This window comes from Pleurodeles waltl, chromosome 5 (genome assembly GCF_031143425.1).
Source record: "Pleurodeles waltl isolate 20211129_DDA chromosome 5, aPleWal1.hap1.20221129, whole genome shotgun sequence".
Classification (NCBI taxonomy): Eukaryota; Metazoa; Chordata; class Amphibia; order Caudata; family Salamandridae; genus Pleurodeles; species Pleurodeles waltl.
This window is the reverse complement of record NC_090444.1, coordinates 195,116,831-195,141,504: the sequence shown is the minus strand read 5'-3', so window position 1 is coordinate 195,141,504 and position 24,674 is coordinate 195,116,831. Positions and strand designations below refer to the sequence as shown.

General features: G+C 44.4%; 1 protein-coding gene across 1 annotated transcript in view; it reads right to left on the bottom strand.

Annotated features, from left to right (window-relative positions):
* The window catches only part of USH2A (usherin), a 3,586,186-nt gene that overhangs the window by 2,680,362 nt on the left and 881,150 nt on the right, over positions 1 to 24,674 (bottom strand). The window contains exon 15 of the mRNA XM_069233891.1: positions 7,867 to 8,030. Within this exon, the coding sequence (XP_069089992.1) occupies positions 7,867 to 8,030 (164 nt within the window). The remainder of the gene's footprint in view (positions 1 to 7,866; positions 8,031 to 24,674) is intronic.

Genomic DNA, 24,674 nt, shown 5'->3' with positions numbered 1-24,674 from the left:
TCAGAGCTTCCACTTCAGTCCCATTGACTTTAGGCCTCTGCCTATACCTCTGCATGATGGGAGGTAAGGTGGCCATAGTTGCAATGTCCACCCCACCCACGGATACTAAGGTGACTTCAGTGTACCCTGATTCCACCCCTGGGCCAACTTCCGCCCCCAACCCTACACTAGCAATCCCCTGGGATTGCCCACCAGTGGGGGGCTTCTTGGTGCAGATAGCATCTCCTCTTTTATGTCCTGGCTGATAACAGTCAAAACACTTGCCGGCTTTAGCAAGCTCCTGAAACCTTCCTGCTTTAGCAGGATCAAAATTCTTTCCCTGATACCCTTTCCCTTTAGAAGTGAATTGGCTCGGGGCTCCCCCTCCCTGAGAAGTTTTTGGGGACTCTTGTGAGGACTCTTTGGGTTTTTTGTCATCTTTCCCTTGGTTCTTCCCCTGAGAAGAACCATGTCCTCCCTTTTTCTGATCACCCCCTGGGGGTCTCTGGTTAACCCTAGTTCTTAACCAGTCATCTGCTGCCTCCCCCAGCTCTCTGGGGTTGGTCAACCTAGAGTCTACTAGATACTGGCGGAGCCTCTCTTGGACACAATTAGTTAGAAGGTGCTCCCTCATAATCAAATTGTACAGCCCCTCAAAGGTACTTACCCTGTTGCCCTGTATCCAGCCCTCCAGTGCTTTCACTGAAATGTCCACAAAGTCCACCCAGGACTGGGTGCTTGTCTTTTGGGTGTCCCTAAACTTAAGCCTATACTGCTCTGGGGTTAGACCAAACTTTTTAGTCAAGCATCTCTTCATACTGGGGTATGAGTCTGCATCCTCCCCACTCATGGTTAGGAGCCTATCCCTCCCAGAGTTGGGAACTAACTCCCAAAGGAGTGAACCCCAGTACTGAGGCTTGACTTTCCTCATCTGGAGGGCCCTCTCAAAGGCCCCCAGCCACTTATCGATGTCATCCCCCTCTACATAGGCAGGAACCACCCCTTTGGGTAATCTGGGGGCAAAACCCCCACCCAGGGACACCTCAGTTTCTTTCTCGCTGCTTCCATCTTTTTTTTCTTTGCTTGCCCACTTCTTTTTTTCTAGGGCAAGCTTATCTGCCTCCAAAGCTATGTAGGCTAGCTGGGCTTCCAGCTCTCTCTCCCTGATGGATGGGTTCTCTCCTCCTGAAAGGACCCTCTTCCTACCACTAGCTTTGGGTCTACCCCTAGTGACTGTGTCCAGTGAGGACCGTTCCTCCTCTTCCTCACTTGGGGTCTGATGCCTTTCCTCCCCTGAATGGTTAGAGTTAGCATCATCTTCTTTTGGTTCCTCCTCTGGAGCTTCCTCTGTCTCTACCTCTTGGGCCTCAGCCCATGCTGTCAGGGATTTAATCAGGATTTCTTTCCTGAGATTAGTGGTTGCAGGCAACCCCCTCTCAATACACAACCCCCTAAGATGGACTACTGTCAGTGTGGGTAGGCTAGCCAGATCAAGCTCCATGGTTCCCTTGTTTTGTGTCAACAAAAACTTTTTGCAAAAATTGGTAACAAGAATTTAGAAAAATTACAAAAATTCAATAATTGAAATTAATCCAAATTAATTAAAAAAAAAATTACAATTAAAAATTAAAAAAATTTTTGCACTAGGACAATTTAAAGGATTTTTAGTTTGTTTTATCTAAAACTGTAACGTGATATTGAACACAAGTACAGGATCCCGTCGCTGCTTCCAATTATGTTGGAAAATGGGTTATTGATAGGGCAGGTAGGTACCTACACCTAGCAACAAGCCACAAACCTCCACAAAAGTACAGTTAGGTCTCAGTAAATTAATCCCAGCTCTACCCTTGGTAGCTTAGCATCGAGCGTCAAGGCTTAACTTAGGAGACAAAGTGTAAAGCATTCAAATATCACACAACAGTAATTAAAAAAAACACAGGAAACAGTTTAAAAATCCAAAACCAATTTATAAAAATAGCTTATATTTTTATCTTTAAAATGACACAAAAACGATTAAAATCGGTTCAGGGGAACCGGAGATATGAATTTTTAAAGTATTATTATTTTCTAGCGCTCAGAAACGAAAAGCGCCAATCGGGTCATCTGGTTGCACCAGGACCGGGGCAAAGTCAAACTTTCAGGCCGACCGCGATGGAGCCCTGCTCGGCTACAAGTCGCGGGAGGCCTCGGTCAAAAAGTTACCTTCTGACTTAGTCTCTTTTTCGATGTTTTTCTTCCCCGGGACGAACCTGCCAGTTGGATCCGACCTCCTGGAGCCCTTGTCCGGATACGCGAAGTCGGTTTCCTCGGTGGTGATTTTTACCTTCGGACTTAGTCGTTTTTTCGAGACGAAAATCCTTCGACCGGGGTAAACCTGGATCTTGATCCGACGTCCGTGGAGCCCTTCTCGGATACGATGGCTGGAAGGTCCCGGTCAACTTTTTACGTTCGGACTTAGTCTTTTTTGCGGATGTTTTTCTTGACCGGGACGAACCACGAAGTCAGGCCGGGTCGCGGTTGAGGCAAGCCGGCTAGAATTTCCGCGTCGAGTCGGTCACTTTATGGAGCTTTTTTCTAAAATTTCTCCAATCTTTTCCAAACTTCTGGGGCTTCACCCAGATGTTCTTTTAAGGTTCTTTTGGGGTCCACAGCTCACCCCAAGGGTCCAGAAGTTCTGTGATGGTCCTTGGGAAGTGCGGACTTCAACTCCCAGAGTGCACCTGGCGCAGACTCCTTTTTGGCCACTGGACAGTGGTCAGCTGGTCACTTTTTCAGGAGTTGGTGCAGGGGACTCTGGTTAGCAATTTTTCACCTGTAGCAAACAGGGAGTCCCTCCTTGAACCAGTGGAAGCCAGGCAAAGTCCTTCTTGTGGTGAAGCCCAAGTGTGCAGCTGGTGCAGTCTTTCTGAGTGCAGGGTCCAGGTGCAGGCCAGGGGTCCAGCAGGGCAGTCCTTCTTCTCCTTGTAGTTCTTTCTTCTTGAAATTTGGTGGGGATCTGAGGCGTGGGTGCAGGTCTGCCAGTTTTATCCTTGCTCCTGGGTGAAAAGCAGGGGGGCCCTGGTCCTCCAATCAGGGACAGGGTCGTCCCCCTGTGATGACCACTTCCTGGGAAGTGTGGCAAAAATCCATCCCAGAAGGCAATAGTCTCTAAAAATCCAAAATGGATGAATCTGATTTTTGGAGGAGAGATCTGGCTGAACCCACCCACTGGTGTGGCTAAAAATCATAAACACACCCCTCTCCTGCCCTCTCCTAATCTAATCAAGGGGGCACCTAGCTGTCTGGGGTTGCAGGATGTGGGGGTGTTGCTGGGTGCTCCAGATGTCCTTCTCTGCCTTTGAAGACCAGTTTGGCAGCCCTCCCCCTTCCTGCTTCCCCATCTGCTGAGGGGAGATTCTCTCCCCCAAGCACATTCCTTTGTGTAAAGCCAGGCCACTTCACACCTCATAAAAGTGGCCTGGCAGAAGCTGCTGCAGGCTGGCCAATCAGAGCACAGCAGCAAAAACAATGCAGAGCTGAAATTGGCAACTTTTTAGGTAAAGTCTAAACTTTTTACCTGCACTAGTTATATTAAATCCAACAACTGGAAGTTGTGGGATTTATTATAACAATCAATTTGATACCAAATTCTTGGTATGTAACATTTAAGGAGACTTTAAAATTAAAAATAAAGTCTGCCCATTCTAGCCTATGAAGGCCATTTACTTCAATGAGGGAAAAACGAATTTGGCTGTTTTTACCTCACCAGGGCTTATAAATCTATTTTTATAAAGTCCCTGCTTATAGTTACATGGCACCCAGCCCTAGGGGCACATAGGGCACACCTTAGGGGTGACTTATATGTAAAAATAAGGTAGTTTAAAACTTTGGAAGTACCTTTAATTCCAAAGTCGAATTTGCATATAACTTTAATTTAAAAGCAGCCAGCAAGGCAGGCTGGCTTTTAAAATGACACTGGGCACCTCAGCAATGCACCTAGGTGTGCACCACCTATGCTGTGGTCCCTAAACCTACATGCCCTACCATATACTAGGGACTTATAGGTAGGTTAACTTAGCCAATTATAATTAGCCTAATTTGCATATCCATTTTACACAGAGCACTGGCCCTGGGACTGGTAAGCAGTACCCAGGGCACAGCCAAGAGTCAGTAACCACCAGTACCTATCCAGAAAGAGTGGGGGTGATCAGGCAAAAAAAAGGACTTTCCTACAACATCATTAACAACAGATTAGCCTGAATGATGGCAAATGCCTGATCTTGGCCACCTGTCAAACATAACCTGGGTGCAAGGCTTGGTTGTCCCCTCATCTGCCAAACAACCAGTGCCTGATCTGTGGCCACCAGAATCTTGGGTAAGAACTGTATTTTAGGGGATACCCATTCTAAGAGAACCTGCCTGACACCAAGGGCCAAGGCACGCAGTTTGGGGCTCTCCTTCAGGCACTACAGAGGAAAGTTTGGCCCTGAACTGAACACTTGGGACAGGGTATTAAAGGAGGGCCAAAGTACAAGAACGCCCCTCCCAAAACAGAGTCAATCTCTCCCAGCATTACCTATCAGGAATGAGTTTATAGTCTTCCTTCAGTTGGACCTAAGAGATCCCTGCTGCATGTGTCCTCTATAATTTCAGCCTGTCTGAGTTCCAAATGCTCAAGACATTGTCCGTTGCTGACAGCAGGCCGGCATAAATGGGAAGGAGCTAGGGCCCAGAGAGAAGCTTGATTTCTCCTTAAAACAATGCAGTGTTGCTTGTAAAACCATTGCATGACCCCCAGTGTTTGAGTGTGAGTCAATTTGAGGGATGCGAGGGGAGCAGCTCCCACTGCTCTAGCTTTCAGGCACACTCTAAATTGGTTGTTCCATAAGTGGCTTTAAGGGACTTGTGGAAATCTGGCTCCTGGAAAGTGATGTGGCCCCGGGATGGCTTATTGAGCAGACAGGAAGCAAGTGGTGCTGCAGTTTTTTCTGCCGTTCCTGCATTTGCAGGTGATGAATGTCGCAAACCTGTGACTCTTGGATGTATCTCACTCGGCTTGTGAGTCAATGAAGAATGGAGCTATCAGAGGATTACTGTGACTGCAAGACTTTTTGATCATCAACACTTCGAATGTACCTTGTGGCCGTGGGGTTCTCTTGATAAAACATTGGTCTGAATTGCCATCCCAAGGCAACAACTAGGGCTATCACAGGGAGTACATCTTGCTGTGTACCTCCAAGGTCAGACCCTGAATGCTTGCTACATGATCCCTTCTCCTGGCACAGAGGTATGCATGCCAGCATGCCTGGACTTACTCTTGCATAGAAGACAGTTTACACCCTGTCCAAGTAGGGACCCTCACTCTAGTCACGGTAAAGGAGTCACACTCCTAGGTAACCTCTGCCCACCCCCTTTAGCAGCTTGGCATGAACAGTCTGGCTTATCTCAGAGGCAATGTGTTAAGTATTTGTACCCACACACAGTAACACAGTAAAAATACTACAAATGGACACCACACCAGTTTAGAAAAATAGCTAATGTTTATCTAAGTAAAAATACAAAAATCCAATACACACAAGCAAAGATATGAATTTTGAAAGATTAAATCCCAATAACGCGCTTAGAAACACACTAGTTCCAAATGGCGTTATCACTGGATCATGATGGAGTCTATCCTAACAGTCCGACGTCACTCACAAGGGAGTCTGGCGCCAGTCACGGAGTCGCACGGACCAGGTACAGTACCTTAGAAATAAGGCAGAGACGTGGCATGGAGTTGGGGAGGTGAGGCATCACTGGAGCTGATGCAGTGTCGGTTCCGAACTGCTACGCAGGAGGTGAGGCGTCAGTTCCTTACTGCTACATAGGGGAGGTGAGGCGTTGGTTCCATATGGGGGCAGCGGAGGTGAGGCAGTGTTGGCAGCGAGGAGTTTGTTCCTTATGATCCGGTGGGGTTGAGGAGTCCAGTGGGACAAGACGCAATGGGGTGACCTCTTGGGGTCGTGGTCACACCACAGGGCTACAGTGCCCAGTGACTTAAGAGGCACTGCTTTGGTGTCGGGCCTGTGGTGTCGGTCACAGCTGTTGTACTTCAGCCAGGACCACAGCTTCGGGTGCAGGCAGCAGCGGCAGTTCTGGAGTGGTCCGGAATCAGTATGCCTGTCTCTTCTTGTTTTATGCCAGATTTCACTCTCAAAGGCCCAGGAACTGGAGTGGGCACCTCCTGGCAAGTCAGGGTCCTCAGCACAAGAACCCAGGTGCTGACAGGTGATGTTTTGTATGTATTTGAGACTTCTTAAAAGGAGGCAAGCTAGGTCCAAGCCCTTTGAGAAACTCCACAAGCAGGATACACAACAAAGTCCAGTCTTTGTCCTCTCCAAAGCAGAAGTAGCAACTGCAGGCCAACCCAGCAAATCACACACAGCAAAGGGACAGTCCTCCTCGTCACAGCTCTTTAGCTCTTCTCCTTGGCAGAGTCTCCTCTTGATCCAGAAGTGTTCTAAAAGTCCTGGGTTTTGGCTCCAAGATTTACACTCATTTCTGCCTTTCAAGTAGGCAAACTTTAAAGGACAGTATTTGTAGTGTACAAGACCCTGCCTTTCCTGCCCTGGTCCCAGACATACTCTAGGTGGTTGGGCACTGCATTGTGTAAGGACAGGCACAGACCTACTCATGTGCAAGTGTCAGCTCCTCCCACCACTCTAACCCAGGAAGACCCATCAGGATATGCAGGGCACACCTCAGATCCCTTTGTGACTGTCTAGAGTGAATTCACAAACAGTCCAACTGTCATCTTGACCAAGACATGTATTCCACAGCCAGGCAGAGGCACAGAATGGTTAAGCAAGAAAATGCCCACTCTTTAAAAGTGGCATTTTCAAACACACAAGTTAAAAACCATCTTCACTAAAAGATGTATTTTCAAATTGTGAGCTCAGAGACCCCCAAACTCCATATCTCTATCTGCTACCAATGGGAAATTATGCTTAAGAGATATTTCAAGGCAATCCCCATGTTAAACTATGGGAGAGATAGTCCTTGCGATAGTGAAAACCGATGTGGGCAGTATTTCACTATAAGTACTTGTAAAACACACTAGTACATGTCCTACCTTTTAGATACACTGCACCCTGCCCATGGGGCTACCGCAGGCCTACCTTAGGGGTGCCTTACATGTGCTAGAAGGAAAGGTTTGGGCTTGGCAAGTGGGTGCACTTGCCAGGTCGGCATGGCAGTTTAAAACTGCACAGACAGGTTTACAGGACTACTTACATGGGTGGCACAATCAGTGCTGCAGGCCCACTAGCAGCATTTGATTTACAGGCCCTAGGCACACATGGTGCACTGTACTAGGGACTTACTATTAAATCTGATGTGCCAATTATTGATAACCTATCACAATCATTATTTACACAGGGAGCACTTGCACTTCAACCCTGATCAGCAGTGGTAAAGTGCCCAGAGTACCAACACAAGCAAAATCAAAATCCAGCACACAGTCAAAAATACAGGATGCAGAGGCAACAAAACAGGAGGAAACCACGTCAAAGATGCCAGGTCTAACAATCAGGCTCACGGGGTAGTCTAGAGCGTCTCTGGGACCATCAGACCTAAACTGGATCTTCCCAAGAAATTACACAATGGGAGTAGCCTGTTGATAACTCCTGCAGGAAGAGTCCTACCTATTCTAATTAAGATTTGAAAGAGTGAAATTTTACATGCTGTAAAATGTGCCAAATGGGAATTTGCTGAGATCAACAAACACCATATTTAAAACATTTGTTGTGGTAGTTGCTAATGGCATTGCTCAGTAGACCATCTGTAAGACTCAAACATAATACAGAGCAGAAACATAAGATTAATTTTAGCTGTTTCCATTTGGAAGAGAATAATTACATAGTTCCTTACTTTTGCTGCAGCCAAAAGGGTTAAGTATATCCAGATTGCTTGAATTTGGAGCACATGTTTCACATTTAAAGCCTTTTGTAAATTGTTTACAGAAACATTTCCCGGTAACAGAATGGCAGCTACCATTGAGAGCTCCTGCAGGGTGGCAACCACAAGAACGGCATCTGCAAGGTAACAAAATAGTAGTTATATCAGTATGCAGGACACTGTCTCCATTGAGAATAATTCGTGAATCGTACATTCCTTTTATCAGAATCTTATTGGTAAAATATCAGAGGCACTTTCCTCAGTGCTAATGCCCAAGAATTAAAAGATATAATTATGTATATGCCTTCATGCATAATACTATGTACAATTCACTGAAAAACACGTACTGAGAGAGTTTTAGTTGAGTTGTATACAAGCAAAATAATTGACAATCACTTTGAGATTTTTAAGTGACGTACAAGATGATTTGAAGGATCGATTTGAGTCCAGAGACCCAAAGTGACCCAAAGCATGGGTGTAAGAAGAATGTTGTGCTTCATGAGCCCACACACTTCAAGTCCAGTTCTAATTAATTTGATATTATATATCCTCGTGATAGGGAAAAAAAAAAAAATTGTTCCACAGACTTAGTTTATTTACAGACCTAAAACAGGTGCTTTCATCTTCAAATTTGCCTCAGAACAACCTCCTGGTTAGCAGACATCTAGATACGGTTTAGGACTTTCAGTAAAGTTTAAAAGGAGCATATTTTAATTGCTTTACAGCTGAGTTATCTCTGCTTTAAATGCATAGGTTCTTGTTTTGTAAAATGTTCTTGCCTCTCTTCACACAAATCATTCTGTGCTAACTACAACTGAGATTGTATCTATTTCACAGTAAAAAATTCTAGCAGACCATGCTAAACAGGAACAAGTGCTTTGCACAGAAGAGAATCTCAGCCTACAAACAACCTCAGTGTGACAAATCGGGTTGTGGGTTGACTGGCGTGAGAGCCCTGTAACAGCAACACTCCCTTGCAGGGTGAACCACAAAAAGTCAATTTAACCTGTGCTTAACCCTGGGTAGCCTGGCACAAAAAGCAGTCAGGCTAAAGTTAGAGGCAGTGCGTTAAGTATTTATGCATAATACAAACAGCAGTACAGTGACAACATAACACAAGTAAAAACTCCAAACCAATTTATAAAAATAGAGAACACTTAAAAACATTAATTGACACAAAATCCATCAAAATCCAATCACTAGAACCAGAGTTCTGAATGTTTAAATTTTAAGGTTCAAAATAGAAAAGTTCTCAGTTTTGGAAACTGCCCACCTGGGCACACTTAGCTTGACAGCCAAGGGTCCAGGAAAGGATGGAGAGCTCTTGGGGGTTCAAGACTCATTCAGGCTGGTCCAGGTGCAGGTTTTAGATGGTGGGAGCCTGTTATGTCCCTGTGGCACAGAACAAGAGACCAGCTGAACTAGCCCTAGGAGTCACTTCTGAAGTCCTGGGTGCAGATGGTGTTGCAGGCCTCAAAGCGGCCTCTAAGCAGGCGGTTCCAGACAGCTGGCTGCACTGACAACGCAGGGTTGTTAAGCCCACTGTGTGGTGACATAGTTGCAAATGGGGCTGTGCTTAGCTCCCCCTCCAATCAAGTCAGTTAATGGGCCATTCAGGCTCTGCTAATCCCCCTATTGCCTGACTGTCTGAGGTGAATTCACAAAGTCCCAACTGTCAGTTACACCCAGCCATGTGACCTAAGGCAGGTTATAGGCACAAGTGCTAAGGGCAGGAAAATACCAACTTTTTAAAAGTGGCATTTTCAAACTTGTGATGATAATTTCAACTTTACCATTAAAGAGGGTTTATCACTACAAGTTCACAGGTACCAAACATGACATATCTACCACCTCTGGTTTAGGAATTACAACTTATTAAATTTAATAAGGAATCCCCAATATTACCCTATGGGAGGAGTAGGCCTCTCAGTAGTGAGAGAAATGTAGGGGTTTTTCACTACTAGGACATGTAAAACTAATTAGTACGTGTACTACCTTTCAATCACACAGTACTCTGTTTTATGGGCTACTTAGGGCCTACCTTAGGGGTGACTTACATGTAACAAAATGAGAGTTTAAGGCTCGGCATGGGGTTTTAAATGCCAAATCGACATGGCAGTATGCAACTGCTGTTAAGCTGCAACAGCAGGCCTGGGACAAGTTTTAAGGTGCTACTTAAGTGGGTGGCACAATAAGTGCAGCAGGCCCACTGGTAATATTTAATTTACAGGCCCTGGGAATATGTCATACCAGTCTACAAGAGGACTTACATATAAATGAAATGTGCCAATCAGGTATATGCCAATCAAGCCATGTTTTAGTGAGAGAGGGCATGCACTTTAGCTCTGTTTAGCAGTAGTAAACTGCACAGATTCCAAAGGCTAACATGCAAAAATCCAGCAAAGAGTAGGAGGAGGAAGGCAAAAAGTTTGGGGGTGACTCTGTAGAGAGGGCCATTTATAACACTTAGGCGGTCATTCTGACCCTGGCGGTAGACTACCGCCAGGGCCAACGACCGCGGATGCACCGCCAACAGGCTGGCGGTGCATCCCAGGGCATTCTGACCGCAGCGGTACAGCCGCGGTCAGAAACGGAAAACCGGCGGTGTCCCGCCGGTTTCCCGCTGTCCTGAGGAATCCTCCATGGCGGCGCTGCAGGCAGCGCCGCCATGGGGATTCCGACCCCCTTACCGCCAGCCTGGTTCTGGCGGTTTTGACCGCCAGAACCTGGCTGGCGGTAACAGGTGTTGTGGGGCCCCTGGGGGCACCTGCAGTGCCCATGCCAATGGCATGGGCACTGCAGGGGCCCCCTAACAGGGCCCCACTCAGATTTTCAGTGTCTGCATAGCAGACACTGAAAATCGCGACGGGTGCAACTGCACCCGTCGCACCCTTCCCACTCCGCCAGCTCCATTCGTAGCCGGCATCCTCGTGGGAAGGGGTTTCCCGCTGGGCTGGCGGGCGGCCTTCTGGCGGTCGCCTGCCAGCCCAGCGGGAAACTCAGAATTACCGTGGCGGTCTTCTGACCGCGTAGCGGTATTCTGCCGGCGGAACTTTGGCGGGCGGCCTCCGCCGCCCGCCAAAGTTAGAATCACCCCCTTAGTCTGAAAGATGATATGATGTGGTTTGTGCTAAAGGTACCAGAGGAAGACAAAACACTGAAAGGCTCATTGGTATGGGCCAAGAACCACAATTTAAATACTACATGCAAAAAAAGTAGCACAAGCAAGTTTTAATCTGTTAACACTCTAGTTATATCAAGTTGGAGAATCCAAGAGAACACAATCTGCATGCTGAACATGAGTAAAACTACACTAGACAACTACAGCAGAGGAGGACTAGTTCTGACAAGAATATGCAGATAGAAAATCTCAAGAAAGGTCTCCTCAAATGGTGCATGAGGAATGACATGAGTAAAATGCTCGATCTGAATCTTTATTGTCTACTACGTGGCACTGGTAAACTAACTGTTGAGACGAAGGACTCAATGAAGATAAGTCAGAGTCAGGATATTCATTCAGGAAGAACTTCATATAAGGAGTGATGCTAGCATGACTACAAGAGACCACCTTCTATCCAACTGCCACCCCCAACAGACACACCACATAACAGTTCTCCCTGTATATTCCACATTCCTCCCCAACATTCTACCTACTTATGTCCCACACATCTTCTCCCCGATAAAATATTAAAAATAAAAAGAAGATAAAAGCATACAGGACTACAGAAGAACATAACTGACTATAAATATAACTTGAGCCCAGAAACTCAAAATTAAAAGATTACCCTAGTAGATAACCTTGGAAATATCCAGGTAGTTTCTTATTTCTTGAGCTATGTGGCACACTCACATCCGTTTCACATGCGTTGTTCTTCACATTTGCACTATGACTCACACTTATCTCATAACAACTTTCACAACACCTTCATCACCCATCATGTAACCACTTCCACTACTCACCTCAAGATTAGACTAACCATCACCTCCCTTCACACTACACAGATTTACACGAGGTAAATTTCACACTTTCTCATGTTCAAGATTAATAGAATTTCCCAACACCTTAATCTTCTTCAAAGGATCTGACCAACATCCAGCTCTTTTTTGAACTAAACCAGTTTTTTTTACAGACACACACACATACACATACACACACACACACGCATATTATCCCACATTTAACACAGGCAATGTCCTACAGAAATTCTGTTCATGCTTAGTTTGTTCCTGTAATATTTTCAGTCTCTTACTCACTTTTTGATCCTCTTGCACTCCCAATAATCCCTCATTCTTATTCCTCAAACACAACGGAACCATCTTTGTAGAGTGTTTCCTTCCTCTTAACAATTCAAAGGCATCTTGCCCGTCACAGAATGTGGAGTGGCTCTCTATGGCAATCTCTCCTGAAGTGATTTATTCCACATTAAACCAGATTTCAAGTCATCTCAATGCTCCCTTTTATGACTCTATGAAATTGTTCCACTTGACCATTCCCTTCTGGGTGGTACAGTGATACCCTGATATGTTTAATTCCAAAAATCTTAAAAAACTAATTCATTTTCTCAGATATGAGCAGCACACTATTGTCTGATACCAACACTTCTGGAATACCTTCTCATGAAAGGACATCCTCTAGAAATTCTACAACCACATCCATGGACACACTACTCACCATACATACCTGGGGCCATTTAGAATAGTAATAAATTAATACAATGGCATAATTATCTCTCGAAGACAAAACAGAAAACGGCCCCATGAATTTATAGCCATCTTGTACCAAATTCTATCAGGTACCTTTACCATTGTTAAAAGCATGCTCACAGGTTTAGCAACCTTATCACTTATGCTACAAGCCCTGCAATTCTTTATCCAATTGGCAACCATGGCATCCAATCCTGGCCACCAAAAACTCTCCTTCATCTCCTCCTAGTACTAGACATTCAGCTATGCCCCTCATATCCAAGTTTGATAATACTTTTGCACATCACACAGTGGAACAATCTCATCTCCTCGCAACACAATCTCCTTGCACTTTCAGAGTTCATCCATAACTTTCCAAAATGCACTGCAATCCCCTATAGTTGCCCTTCTCTTGTTGAGCCAATCAAAATGTACTCCTTAATGGTTTTCAGTTATATTCTTTTCTATTTCTCGCATCTACACGTTTCTGACAATTTTTGCCTATCTCCATATATTTTTCCTCCACACAGTACAACATCCTCATAAGTAAAAGCTATCTCACTTTCATTTTTATTAGCCACACATTCATCCACACGGTCACAAGGTAACCTGGATAAGCCATCTACAACACTTTTCTTTTTCCTCAGGCATATATTAAATTGCATAATGAAACATTTGTAACTTAGACACCAATCTCACCAGCCTGGGACTAAGATTCCTATTCCACCTGGTTTTAAAATGTTCACTAAGGGTTTATGCTCAGTACGGATTTCACTTTTTTCCCCCAACACGTACATTCAGAATCATTGTAATGCACACATAGCTGCAAGAAGCTCCTTCTCAATAACGGAGTAATTCCGACAATGTGCGTGAGGAATACACTACAGTCCATTCTGCATGACTGTTCTTCTGAGCTAAATCTGCATCAACTCTAGAAGCGCTAACATCAACAGATATTATACATTCATTACGTTCAACCCTTATGACAAAATAAATGAAATTAAATGATTTTAAACATGGTGCTTGAGATATTTCATTCTTAATATCATTAAAACATTTTGGCCCTCATTCTGACTTTGGCGGGCGTAGGTCGCCGCCTGCCAAAATCAGGCCGCCGAAAGACCGCTCCGCGGTCAAAAGACCGCGGCGGCCATTCTGGCTTTCCCGCTGGGCCGGCGGGCGCCCGCCGGCCCAGCAGGAAAGGCCCTGCAACAATGAAGCCGGCTCCGAATGGAGCCGGCGGAGTTGCAGGGGTGCGACGGGTGCAGTTGCACCCGTCGCGATTTTCACTGTCTGCAATGCAGACAGTGAAAATCTTTATGGGGCCCTGTTAGGGGGCCCCTGCACTGCCCATGCCAGTGGCATGGGCAGTGCAGGGGCCCCACGACACCCGTTCCCGCCATCCTGTTCCTGGCGGTAAAAACCGCCAGAAACAGGATGGCGGGAAGGGGGTCGGAATCTCCATGGCGGCGCTGCTTGCAGCGCCGCCATGGAGATTCAGCCCATGCAGGGGAAATCCGGCGGGAAACCGCCGGATTCCCTTTTCTGACCGCGGCTTTACCGCCGCGGTCAGAATGGGCTGGGAAGCACCGCCAGCCTGTTGGCGGTGCTTCCGTGGTCCCCGGACCTGGCGGTCTTGGACCGCCAGGGTCGGAATGACCCCCTTTGTTTGCTCTTGAGACCAGCAACATTTCATATTCTTCTTCAATATTTGTAGCTGTTCTCTACAAACCGTGTCTAAAACTCTGTCAGTCCCAAAGAAGACAGATTTGATATTCATGAGTATTTGATCTCTTAACGCCAGGTCATATATAACATGTTCAAAGTCACATGTTACTGCCAACCCTCTTAAGGCAGCAGTAAACTGGCTAAGGCCAGTTGCAGCTTGCAGAAGGAGCGGGGCAGCGCGTGGGGGGTGAGTAAAGGGTGTCCGGTAGGAATAAAAATTAAATAAAAAAAAAAAACACTTACCTTGGTCTCCACTGCAGCGCTCCATCCGCTTCTCCTCAGCAGGCACAGACTCCCAGCCTGCCCTGTGGCCAATCCTGATGCTGCTCAGAGCAGTGTTAGGATTAGGTGGGAGCGCCCAGCCAGGGCGCTCCCAGGCAGACTGGGTACCTGTGCAGGCTCTCTACAGTCCGGCAACTGTATTGCCGGGCTGGAGAGAGCCTACTGCGCACGTGTGTTTGGCGGGCTCAAGACGGCCAGCCAAACACACATGCACTCTGAGGGGGAGTGCTGTGCACTCCCCCTCACTGCTCGTCACCCCCATGGCCCCACCCCTTTACAAGGAAACAATAAATAACACTGTTTATTATTGTTTCCTTGTAAAGGTTTTGCTGCTGCCGCTGCTGGTGGGAGAGCGACACTTCTCCGCCCTAATGGAGGATCCGTCCCTGCTTAAGGCAGCTTTAAACTGGTTAAAGCAGCAATACACTGGTTAATGGTCTCCTCCTACATCTGTACCCTTGAATACAATTTAAAATATTACATGACCTGCCATATCTTTTGTGCATCTGTTTAATCGCATGCCAATACAAATCCATATTATTAGCATTCTCCAAAGGAAGTAAATTCTTAAATTCTCTCAGCCCTATGGCACCCAATCTACGTCTTAGTAACAATAAATGTCTCTCAAGTGGACATTCCCTATTCTCCAATACATCCACATAGGCCATAATTTCCATTGTATAGGAGGTTCTGAAGGTTCTGTCAAGAAAAAAAGAGGAGATTAAATGCTTGCCATCCTGCAATATTTGAACACTACACAATACTAAGTTGATGTAACTACTGACATTCTTATAAAGAACTTCAGTACCCCAATTTGTATTATTACATAGTTGTTAAACTACCTTACCCTCCCAACTGCAATACGACATAGTAATAATATTACACAGCATAAATTCCATGTGAGTCACTACAAAATAATATAGGAACTGTGAAACTGTCAACTGATGTACTGCAACATAGGTATGCAAATCACTGTGAATTAATCACTACATACAATTGTCAACTACGGCAGTGCAAAATAGGTGTGCCAATCAACGAAAGTGCATATAAAAATTCAAGCTCATAACATAGATGTGCCGATTACTGAAGGACCTGCAACAGTTACAGGTGTGCTGATCACCAAAGCAGTTTTGACTTCCATAAATAATGGGTAATCTGTAACACTCTGATCGCACAGCACAGTGCAATCGATAACCTTCCAAAATGGTCGCTGTGACATGATGGCATTGGCCTTAGATGGACCCACTCAAGGGTTAAAGTGGGACCAGCAGCATGCCGCGAAATCAGAGCGTAAATCCAACAACCTCAAAATGGCCACCCGATGACATCAAACAATAACTGGATGGGCAAACACCAGTTACATCCAGTGTGGCTGCCTGATGACGTCAGACATGAAGACTGCACCGACACACAAAATGGCCCAGCTGCCTCCTGTCAAGAACCTCAAGTAAGTCTGCCAGATTACATTGGCCAATGACTTTGGAATGTCTGTGAAAAAGCATCTCCCATGATCAACCAAACGCCCTGGAAACATGAAAAATCAGCACGGCGACCCAGCAGCTTAACAGCGGTGTGTCAACAGGACAGCATGTCAACAGGACAGCAGAAGCACATTACACCAGAAGAAAGCATAGCTAGCACGAGACTGCTGGGATCAGACCACCAGCACCGCTGCATGTCATCCTCTACGCCATTGTCAAGAAAAATGACTGCACACCGAAAAAACAGCCAGGATATTTATTCAAAACTTCATATAAGGAGCAGTGCCAACATGACTACAATATAGACCACATTTGCTCCAACTGCTACCCCCAGTGACAAACAACATAATAGCTCTCCCCGTACATTCCGTATTCCACCCCAACATTCTACCTACCTATGTCATATGCTAACATAGTGGAGAGAACAGAATCCTAAAGTTCGATCAAAGTTAATGAAAGAGCAGCACACCTAGATTCCAACACTAACAGAGACCAGAAAAAAAGTTATGCACGAATTCCATGAGGCGGTTTAAACAATTATAGAATAAATAGTAAAATCCCCAGAAATAGAAAAAAAAAATCACGATTTTTACTTTCTACACTTATTCATCTCATTTAATATACACATCATAATATTTGTTATTCAATAACTCATACACTTTATAAAATGAGTTTAATAAAGACTAGGAAACAACCTGTCAGAAAGAGACAGAAAATTGGGGTGAAAACAAAAGCTCATGTTCTAAAGAAGGACACAAAGTAAATATTCTAACCAATCTCCTATTAAGGATCTTCGCAGAAAACATATTCCTATTACCATATTTGGCACTATCATTTGCATCACCAGGAGACTATGAAAATATGAAATTAAAACGTGTCTTGTAAGATTTACTAGGAAGCACAAGTTTAAAAAAACGTTTTGCATATCTCTCAAAAATGTTGTCAAAATTAGAAGGATACTGGTGATTATGGGATGAGAATTAATGATTGAGAATACTTTAAATTGTCAACAAGTCCATATGTTAAGGGAATAACTGGGAGTGAACATGTTGCTAGCCCTATTGGAATGGTCAGTGACATTACTAGGGAAAATGGATTGAGGAATAAATGCAAATTAATACGTGCAGAACCATCATACAATAATTCTGATATTTTCTTTGATTTGTTTGCAATTATCTGTATGAAATTTGTACATGTCAAAACAAGCATGAATGAAATAAATGTTAATGAAAAGCATTAAATGTTCTAAAAAATTATTTGAGTAATGTTTTTTAACAGAAGTATGACGGTGGTATTGTTGTGACTACGAATTATGAAGACTACAACAAAGAAGCTATGATGTAAATGTTAGAAACTGAAAACAATTAGATAGGTGATAAACCTTAGATGTTACTATTAACAAGACGGTGAATGAAATACTGAAATGCTATTTGGACTGCAGTTTGATAGATGATGATGAGAGGAGATTATATGAAGTAGGAATGTACACTGCAATACTCTTGATATGACAAATGTATATTTGTTACTGAAAATTAATAAAGGTGCGAGAATCCCCATCACACAGTTCTGTGGCTGTGTGATGGGGTATTTGGGGAGTAGATGTACCAACTAATAGAGCTCAGTGTTAAATAATAATGTGTCCTTGGATGACTATATATAAAGAAAGATTTTTGGTTTATTGTTTATATCTGTTTTATATGGGATGTGGTGTTTATTGTTACTCTCTAGTTTGATGGTATGCACTTTGAATAGTGATGTATAGGACTACATATCCCACAATGCCACATAAAGGCATAATAGGGAAAAAGTATATATATAGCTAGAACTGGATTACTCATTTACCGTGATCAAGGTCTTGTTGGTCGAAATGCATTGGTGTTGGTGTGGTTTGAAGATTAAAGATGTAATTCCAAGAATCCTGTGAGTGCTGCGTTTGACTTGGTGTCAAAATTGTGTGAATTTATATAGAGGGAAACGGTCCTTCCCTGACGTGGCACCAACAAACTGAGCGCGCCTAGAGTGGACCATATATATGAATAGTAAGAAATTCAGTAAGAAATCCAGTAATGTAAAAAACTGAAGATTATTGTAGAACTATCGGCATCGTTATGGTGATTATTTTGGGTGGATATACGGCATTAACCCCTACAGTGCCTTGGACAAGGTGATCTCGTCCAAGGCACCGGTTACCGTCACCTCGTCCTGCATTTGGGAACTGGGGAGAGCACTAGCACTCCCCCCGTGAGCCCCCACCCACACCCCCGGTCGTGGATGGAAGGGGAAGCCCTTCCCCTTCCACCCCGACCCCTCCCTTGGCAATCCGATGACGTCAGCGCGCTTACAGCCATTTGCTTCCAGCGCGTCGAGGGAGCAGGACTGCAGGTGAGTCCTTCCCTCTTTGGCGGTGGGGGAAAACAGACACGGGGGGAAAGGAAAGGGTTTTTCCTTTCCCCCGGTGCCTGTTTTCAGTGGATCCCTGCTCCAAGGATTACCTTTTGTAGGTAGTTTTGGGGGGGCGACCCCTTGGGCAAGGGTAGCTCCAATTGGGGGGCATTTTTTTCCTTTCTCGGCCCCCCCTGGGGGCAGATCGGCCGATTTTACAACCGATCTGCCCCCAGGGGGGGTAAAAAAAAACACTAGACACCAGGGATGTTTTTATTTCTGCATATTGTTTGGGATCGACCCCTTGGGCAAGTGTCACTCCCATTGGGGGGCATTTTTTTTCCTTTTTCGGCCCCCAGGCGGGGTCGAAAAACCACTAGACACCAGGGATGTTTTTTTGTCTATATTTTGGGAGTGACACCTTGGGCAAGGGTCGCTCCCATTGGGGGCAATTTTCGTTTCTTATTTCGCCCCCCCAAGGGCAGATTGGCCAATTTTATGGCCGATCTGTCCCCCGGTTGGGGGGGGGGGGCAAAAACCACTAGACACCAGGGAAATTATTTTCTTTGTTGCAGGGCAGCGACCCCTTAGGCAAGGGTCGCTGCCCCAGGGGCAATTCTTTTTTATATGTTTCGGCCCCCCCTGGGGCTAGATAGGCCATATTTTTGGCCGATCTGGCCCCCGGGGGGGGGGTCGAAACCCACTAGGCGCCAGGGATTGTGAGGTGTGTGTGTGTTTTGTGTGTTTGGGGAAATTTCATATTGGCTATCTCTGCCCCCCTTGGGGGCAGAGGGGCCTATTTTTGTAGGCCCATCTGCCCCCAAGGAGGGCAGAAACCACCAATACGGCAGGGATTATTTTTTTTGGTTCCCCTTTTTTTGTTTAGTGCTGAGGGTGCCCCCTGTTTGCCCCCTTTGGCAAGGGTCGCTCCCTAAAGTGGGCACAGAGCTGTTGGCCATTTCTGCCCTCCTTGGGGGCAGATCGGGCAATTTTTTTACACCCATCTGCCCCCAAGGGGGGCAGAATCCACTTAGGCACCAGGGATCCTGTGTGTGTGTGTGTTTTGTGTGGGTGGGGCGGAGGCACCTTTGGCAAGGGTCGCCCCCCAAAGGGGACACGTTAGTGATGGCCATTTCTGCCCACCTTGGAGGCAGATCAGCCTATTTTTTTTTTTAGGCCCACCAGCCTCCTAGTGGGGCAGAATCCATTTAGGCACCAGGGACAAATTCTAAGTTCTTGGTGGTGGGGTGTTTGTCAACTGGCGAAGTATTTGTATTTGTGATTATAACAGTTTATTTCTTCTTTTTGTTCTAGTTCAAAGCTTTTGCTTCCTTTGTTGTGGATACAATTTTGAGGTTTGCAAAGGATTCTGGGTAACAGAACCTGGTCAGAGCTCCACAAGTCACCCCATCTTGGATTCCCTTAGGTCTCTAGTTTTCAATAATGCACAGGTTTGGTAGGTTTCCCTAGGTGCCGGCTGAGCTAGAGGCCAAATTCTACAGGTAGGCACTTTGCAAAAAACACCTCTGTTTTCTGTCAAAAAATGGGATGTGTCCACGTTGTGTTTTGGGGCATTTCCTGTCGCAGGCACTAGGCCTACCCACACAAGTGAGGTATCATTTTTATCGGGAGACTTGGGGGAACGCTGGGTGGGAGGAAATTTGTAGCTCCTCTCAGATTCCAGAATTTTCTGTCACCGAAATGTGAGGAAAATGTGTTTTTTTAGCCATATTTTGAGGTTTGCAAAGGATTCTGGGTAAAAGAACCTGGTCAGAGCCCCACAAGTCACACCATCTTGGATTCCCCTAGGTCTCTAGTTTTAAAAAATGCACAGGTTTGGTAGGTTTCCCTAGGTGCCGGCTGAGCTAGAGGCCAAAATCTACAGGTAGGCACTTTACAAAAAACACCTCTGTTTTCTGTCAAAAACTGTGATGTGTCCACGTTGTGTTTTGGGGCATTTCCTGTCGCGTGCGCTAGGTCTACCAACACAAGTGAGGTATCATTTTTATCGGGAGACTTGGGGGAACATAGATTACCAAAACAAGTGTTATTGCCCCTTGTCTTTCTCTACATTTTTTCCTTCCAAATATAAGAGAGTGTGTAAAAAAGACGTCTACTTGAGAAATGCCCTGTAATTCACATGCTAGTATGGGCACCCTGGAATTCAGGGATGTGCAAATAACCACTGCTCCTCAACACCTTATCTTATGCCCATTTTGGAAATACAAAGGTTTTCTTGATAGCTATTTTTCACTCTTTATATTTCAGCAAATGAATTGCTGTATACCCGGTATAGAATGAAAACCCACTGCAGGGTGCAGCTCATTTATTGGCTCTGGGTACCTAGGGTTCTTGACGAACCGACAAGCCTTATATATCCCCGCAACCAGAAGGGTCCAGCAGATGTAACAGTATATTGCTTTAAAAAATCTGACATTGCAGGAAAAAGTTAGAGTAAAACGTAGTGAAAAATTGCTGTTTTTTTACCTCAATTTGAATATATTTTTTTTTTCAGTTGTTATTTTCTGTAGGAAACCCTTGTAGGATCTACACAAATTACCCCTTGCTGAATTCAGAATTATGTCTACTTTTCAGAAATGTTTAGGTTTCTGGGATCCAGCATTGGTTTCATGCCCATTTCTGTCACTGACTAGAAGGAGGCTGAAATCCAAAAAAAATCGTAAAAATGGGGTATGTCCCAGTAAAATGCCAAAATTGTGTTGAAAAATTGGGTTTTCTGATTCAAGTCTGCCTGTTCCCAAAAGCTGGGAAGCTGGTGATTTTAGCACCGCAAACCCTTTTTTGATTCAATTTTCAGGAAAAAACCACAAGCCTTCTTCTGCAGCCCCTTTTTCCCATCTTTTTGAAAAAAACTAATTTTTCACTGTATTTTGGCTAATTTCTTAGCCTCCTTCAGGGGAACCCATAAAGTCTGGGTACCTCTAGAATCCCTAGGATGTTGGAAAAAAGGACACAAATTTGCCTTGGCTAGCTTATGTGGACAAAACGTTATGAGGGCCTAAGCGCGAACTGCCCCAAATAGCCAAAAAAAGGCCTGGCACAGGAGGGGGAAAAGGCCTGGCAGCGAAGGGGTTAAGTGTAAGGTGTGCCATTTCAGTATAATTTTGTTTGTTAAATAATGTATCAACATTAATGCGCAATAATGAATTTAATAGTTATAATGTAAGCATCCTTAAGTTTTGATCATGACGTTGATAAGAAGTGAAGAAAGACGATCCGATGTGTATAAACAGCAAATTAAGATGGCGGCCAACAGGCCGATGAAGGCAGTTGTGCTGAAACGCGTTCCAGTTGGGAACGTAAATTAAATTGATGAATACTCGCTCTGGAGTGCTGCTTCTTCTTGTATTCACTGGAGGAAAGTGTGGATATATATATATATATATATATATTTATTTACCATGTACCAAATGTAAGGCCTGTAGGAGTAGTAACAAAGTTTTGACATACAAGACTTCGAGATATAAAACTCCAAGAAGAATTTCTAAGTTTATGAATTGCAATACTTCTTATGTCATGTATTGTTTAGTGTGTCCATGCCTATAGAAGCATATTAGCAGTACCATACATCCAGTAAAGAGATGCATCCTGTAACACGTGAGAGCCAAGGTCAACTGAAATTTCTCATATCCAGTAGCAAGGCACTTTGAATTATTTCACAATAGTGAAAGGAAACTACTAAAATTCTTCTGTATTGACTATATACCCCAGGGAGAAAGAGGAGGTGCCCGAGTAATAAAATTAAGATGTTTAGAGTCCCAATATATAACATTTGGACTCAATAGGGAGGAAGAGTTGGCCATTCATTTGGAGTAGGAAATTAATTGATATGAATAATGATTGTAAAGAGTCAGAACACTGATTAGCCATGTCAGGTTCGATAATGGAAATGGACTATGCCCAAATATGGCTTTATTATGCTAAATGTGGCAACAAAAAGGAATTTGAAAAAATAATTTGAATTTAAATGTAATAATTGATAACGATTTTGACGAAATCTTACAACATGGCAGCCACAGCTAGATTTCATTTATTTGTACTCTCTTTGGTTTTGTTCCCTTTTATGTTTGTTGGGAAGCAGACTATATTATGATTATTAAATTTATGATGGGTGGAACACTGATGAAATAGACTATGCCCATGCAGGACTTTATAATGTTTACTGATAACAATGATTAATGTTACATGAAAAGAAATCAAATCCTAACATTGCAAACGATGTTGACAAAATGTTATAAGATGGCGAACGCTGTTAGACTCTGATCTTGTTTTTTCCATTTTATTGTTGCTAGTAAATAATATACCAATCATGTGTATTTAAATTTGTGATTCGCAGTGAGACACAGACACTGACAAAGGCCCTTGCCAAAATGCATTTGTTTTTGTGAAAAGAGGACTGCGTTCAAATAAAGAACGTTCAAATCCTTTCCCGAGAGGGCGGACCCCCTTATTTCTTGGAGAGTATTACAAATCTATATATATATATCTATCTATATATATATGTATATATATATACATGGAAGATGTATTCACTTAAAAAAAACAAAGGTTATATGGATATTATAGTTAGGTTCTGAATTTATTTGCACAAAACCATAGAAATTAAGCAGTTATAGTTAGAGTTATTTCAAGTTACTATAACTCGCGCCCTAGGGTAACTATAACTTGCAACCCCGCTATGCAGTTTGTTGTTCAATAATTTGACTGCTTGTTTCATTGATATTTTTATCAAAGTTATAAAAGTTGTCATGAGCACTGTAACATCTGGGGTGATTATCAGTGCACAGCAAGGGATCAAGGTACAGTTACCATAGGGCAAGAGTTAAAGTAAATCGAAATAACTAACTATAACTGCTAATATTCTATGGTTTTGTGTAAGCAAATTCAGAACCTAACTATAACAACCCTGTAACCTTTGGTTTTGTCAGTGAATATCTATGTTTTTTTAATTCTATTTCCTAACTATAAAGTCCCTGAAACCTTTGCTTTTTTAAGTGATTTTTTGTGTTTTTTTTGTGTAAAGTGATTTTAATTACTTTAGGTTAATCCAACCACCGCCAGGGGGTTCGGTGGCCAGCCCCTTCAGCCAACCCCTATAACCATCCAACCGTGCGTGGCAGGAGTTTGCCGCAGGGCCTGTCTCTCTGGGTTTGAGAATAGGTGTTAGAGGGTGCCTCTGGGTGTGAGAGTGTCTGTCTAGGGGTCAGAGTGGGTGTGAGAGGGTCTATGAGGGTGTGAGAGTGTCTGGGTGTGAATAGATGCGAGAGGGTGTCGCTAGGTGTGAAAGTGGATGTGAAAGTGTCTCTGTGAGTGGGTGTGTGAGTGTCTGTGTGGGTCTGTAAGTGGGTGTGTGAAAGTCGGAGTGGGTCTGTGAGTGAGTAAATGAATCTCTGAGTGGGTTTGTGAGTGGGTGTATGAGTGTCTCAGTGTGTCTGTGAGTGAGTGTGTCAGTAGCTGTGTGAGTGACTCCACCACAAAGGAACCTCACCTGCCCTTTTATCCAACAAGTTTTGCACAAAATATCTACCCAAGTGGAGTTCTTTCTGCCTCCTTGGGTAAAAGTCCAGTACGTATTCTACACTACAGCTGCATAGTGGCCATGAGGAAAAGTCTCCAGTGACCCTGTGTGTTTTTGGCAATGTGATTGTGAGTCATGCGTCTTTTTCTAAAATTCTGTGATAACATGCTTCCTCTTACAGAGAGGCCAACAAGACTACAAAGACATACATTTCCAGTAAACCAGGGTGTTTAGTTTATGATGTAAGCGCTTCTTGTTTTGGGAAGATGTCCTCATGTTCCTCGTTATCAAGAATGCGCCACCAAAATCGGCGGCAAATGCAATGGGAAGCCCTTTGGTAAGCTGTCCATCATCATGTGAAAAGGGAGGAAGATCTTTTTGTTGTTAAAAAAAAGATCGAGCCGAGGGGAGGTGTGCGCCCCCGTCCCTGGGCCAATTATATCTCCGGGGACCCGATCCCCCAGGGCACACCACAATTTAGAGAGGAAAAGGGGCCATGCAGCCCCCCACTCCCGGAATGATTTTGGCCCTCGGGACCCCATCCACCAGGCAAGGTCATGTCTCCTAATGTGGACGATGGGGACCGCCAGGGGAGCCTCAAGGCCCCTGTGGTCCCAGACAGCTCCCCACCTCTTGCTGGAGTCAAACTGCTCTAAAAGACAGGGAGCTGCTAAACATGCAGCCCC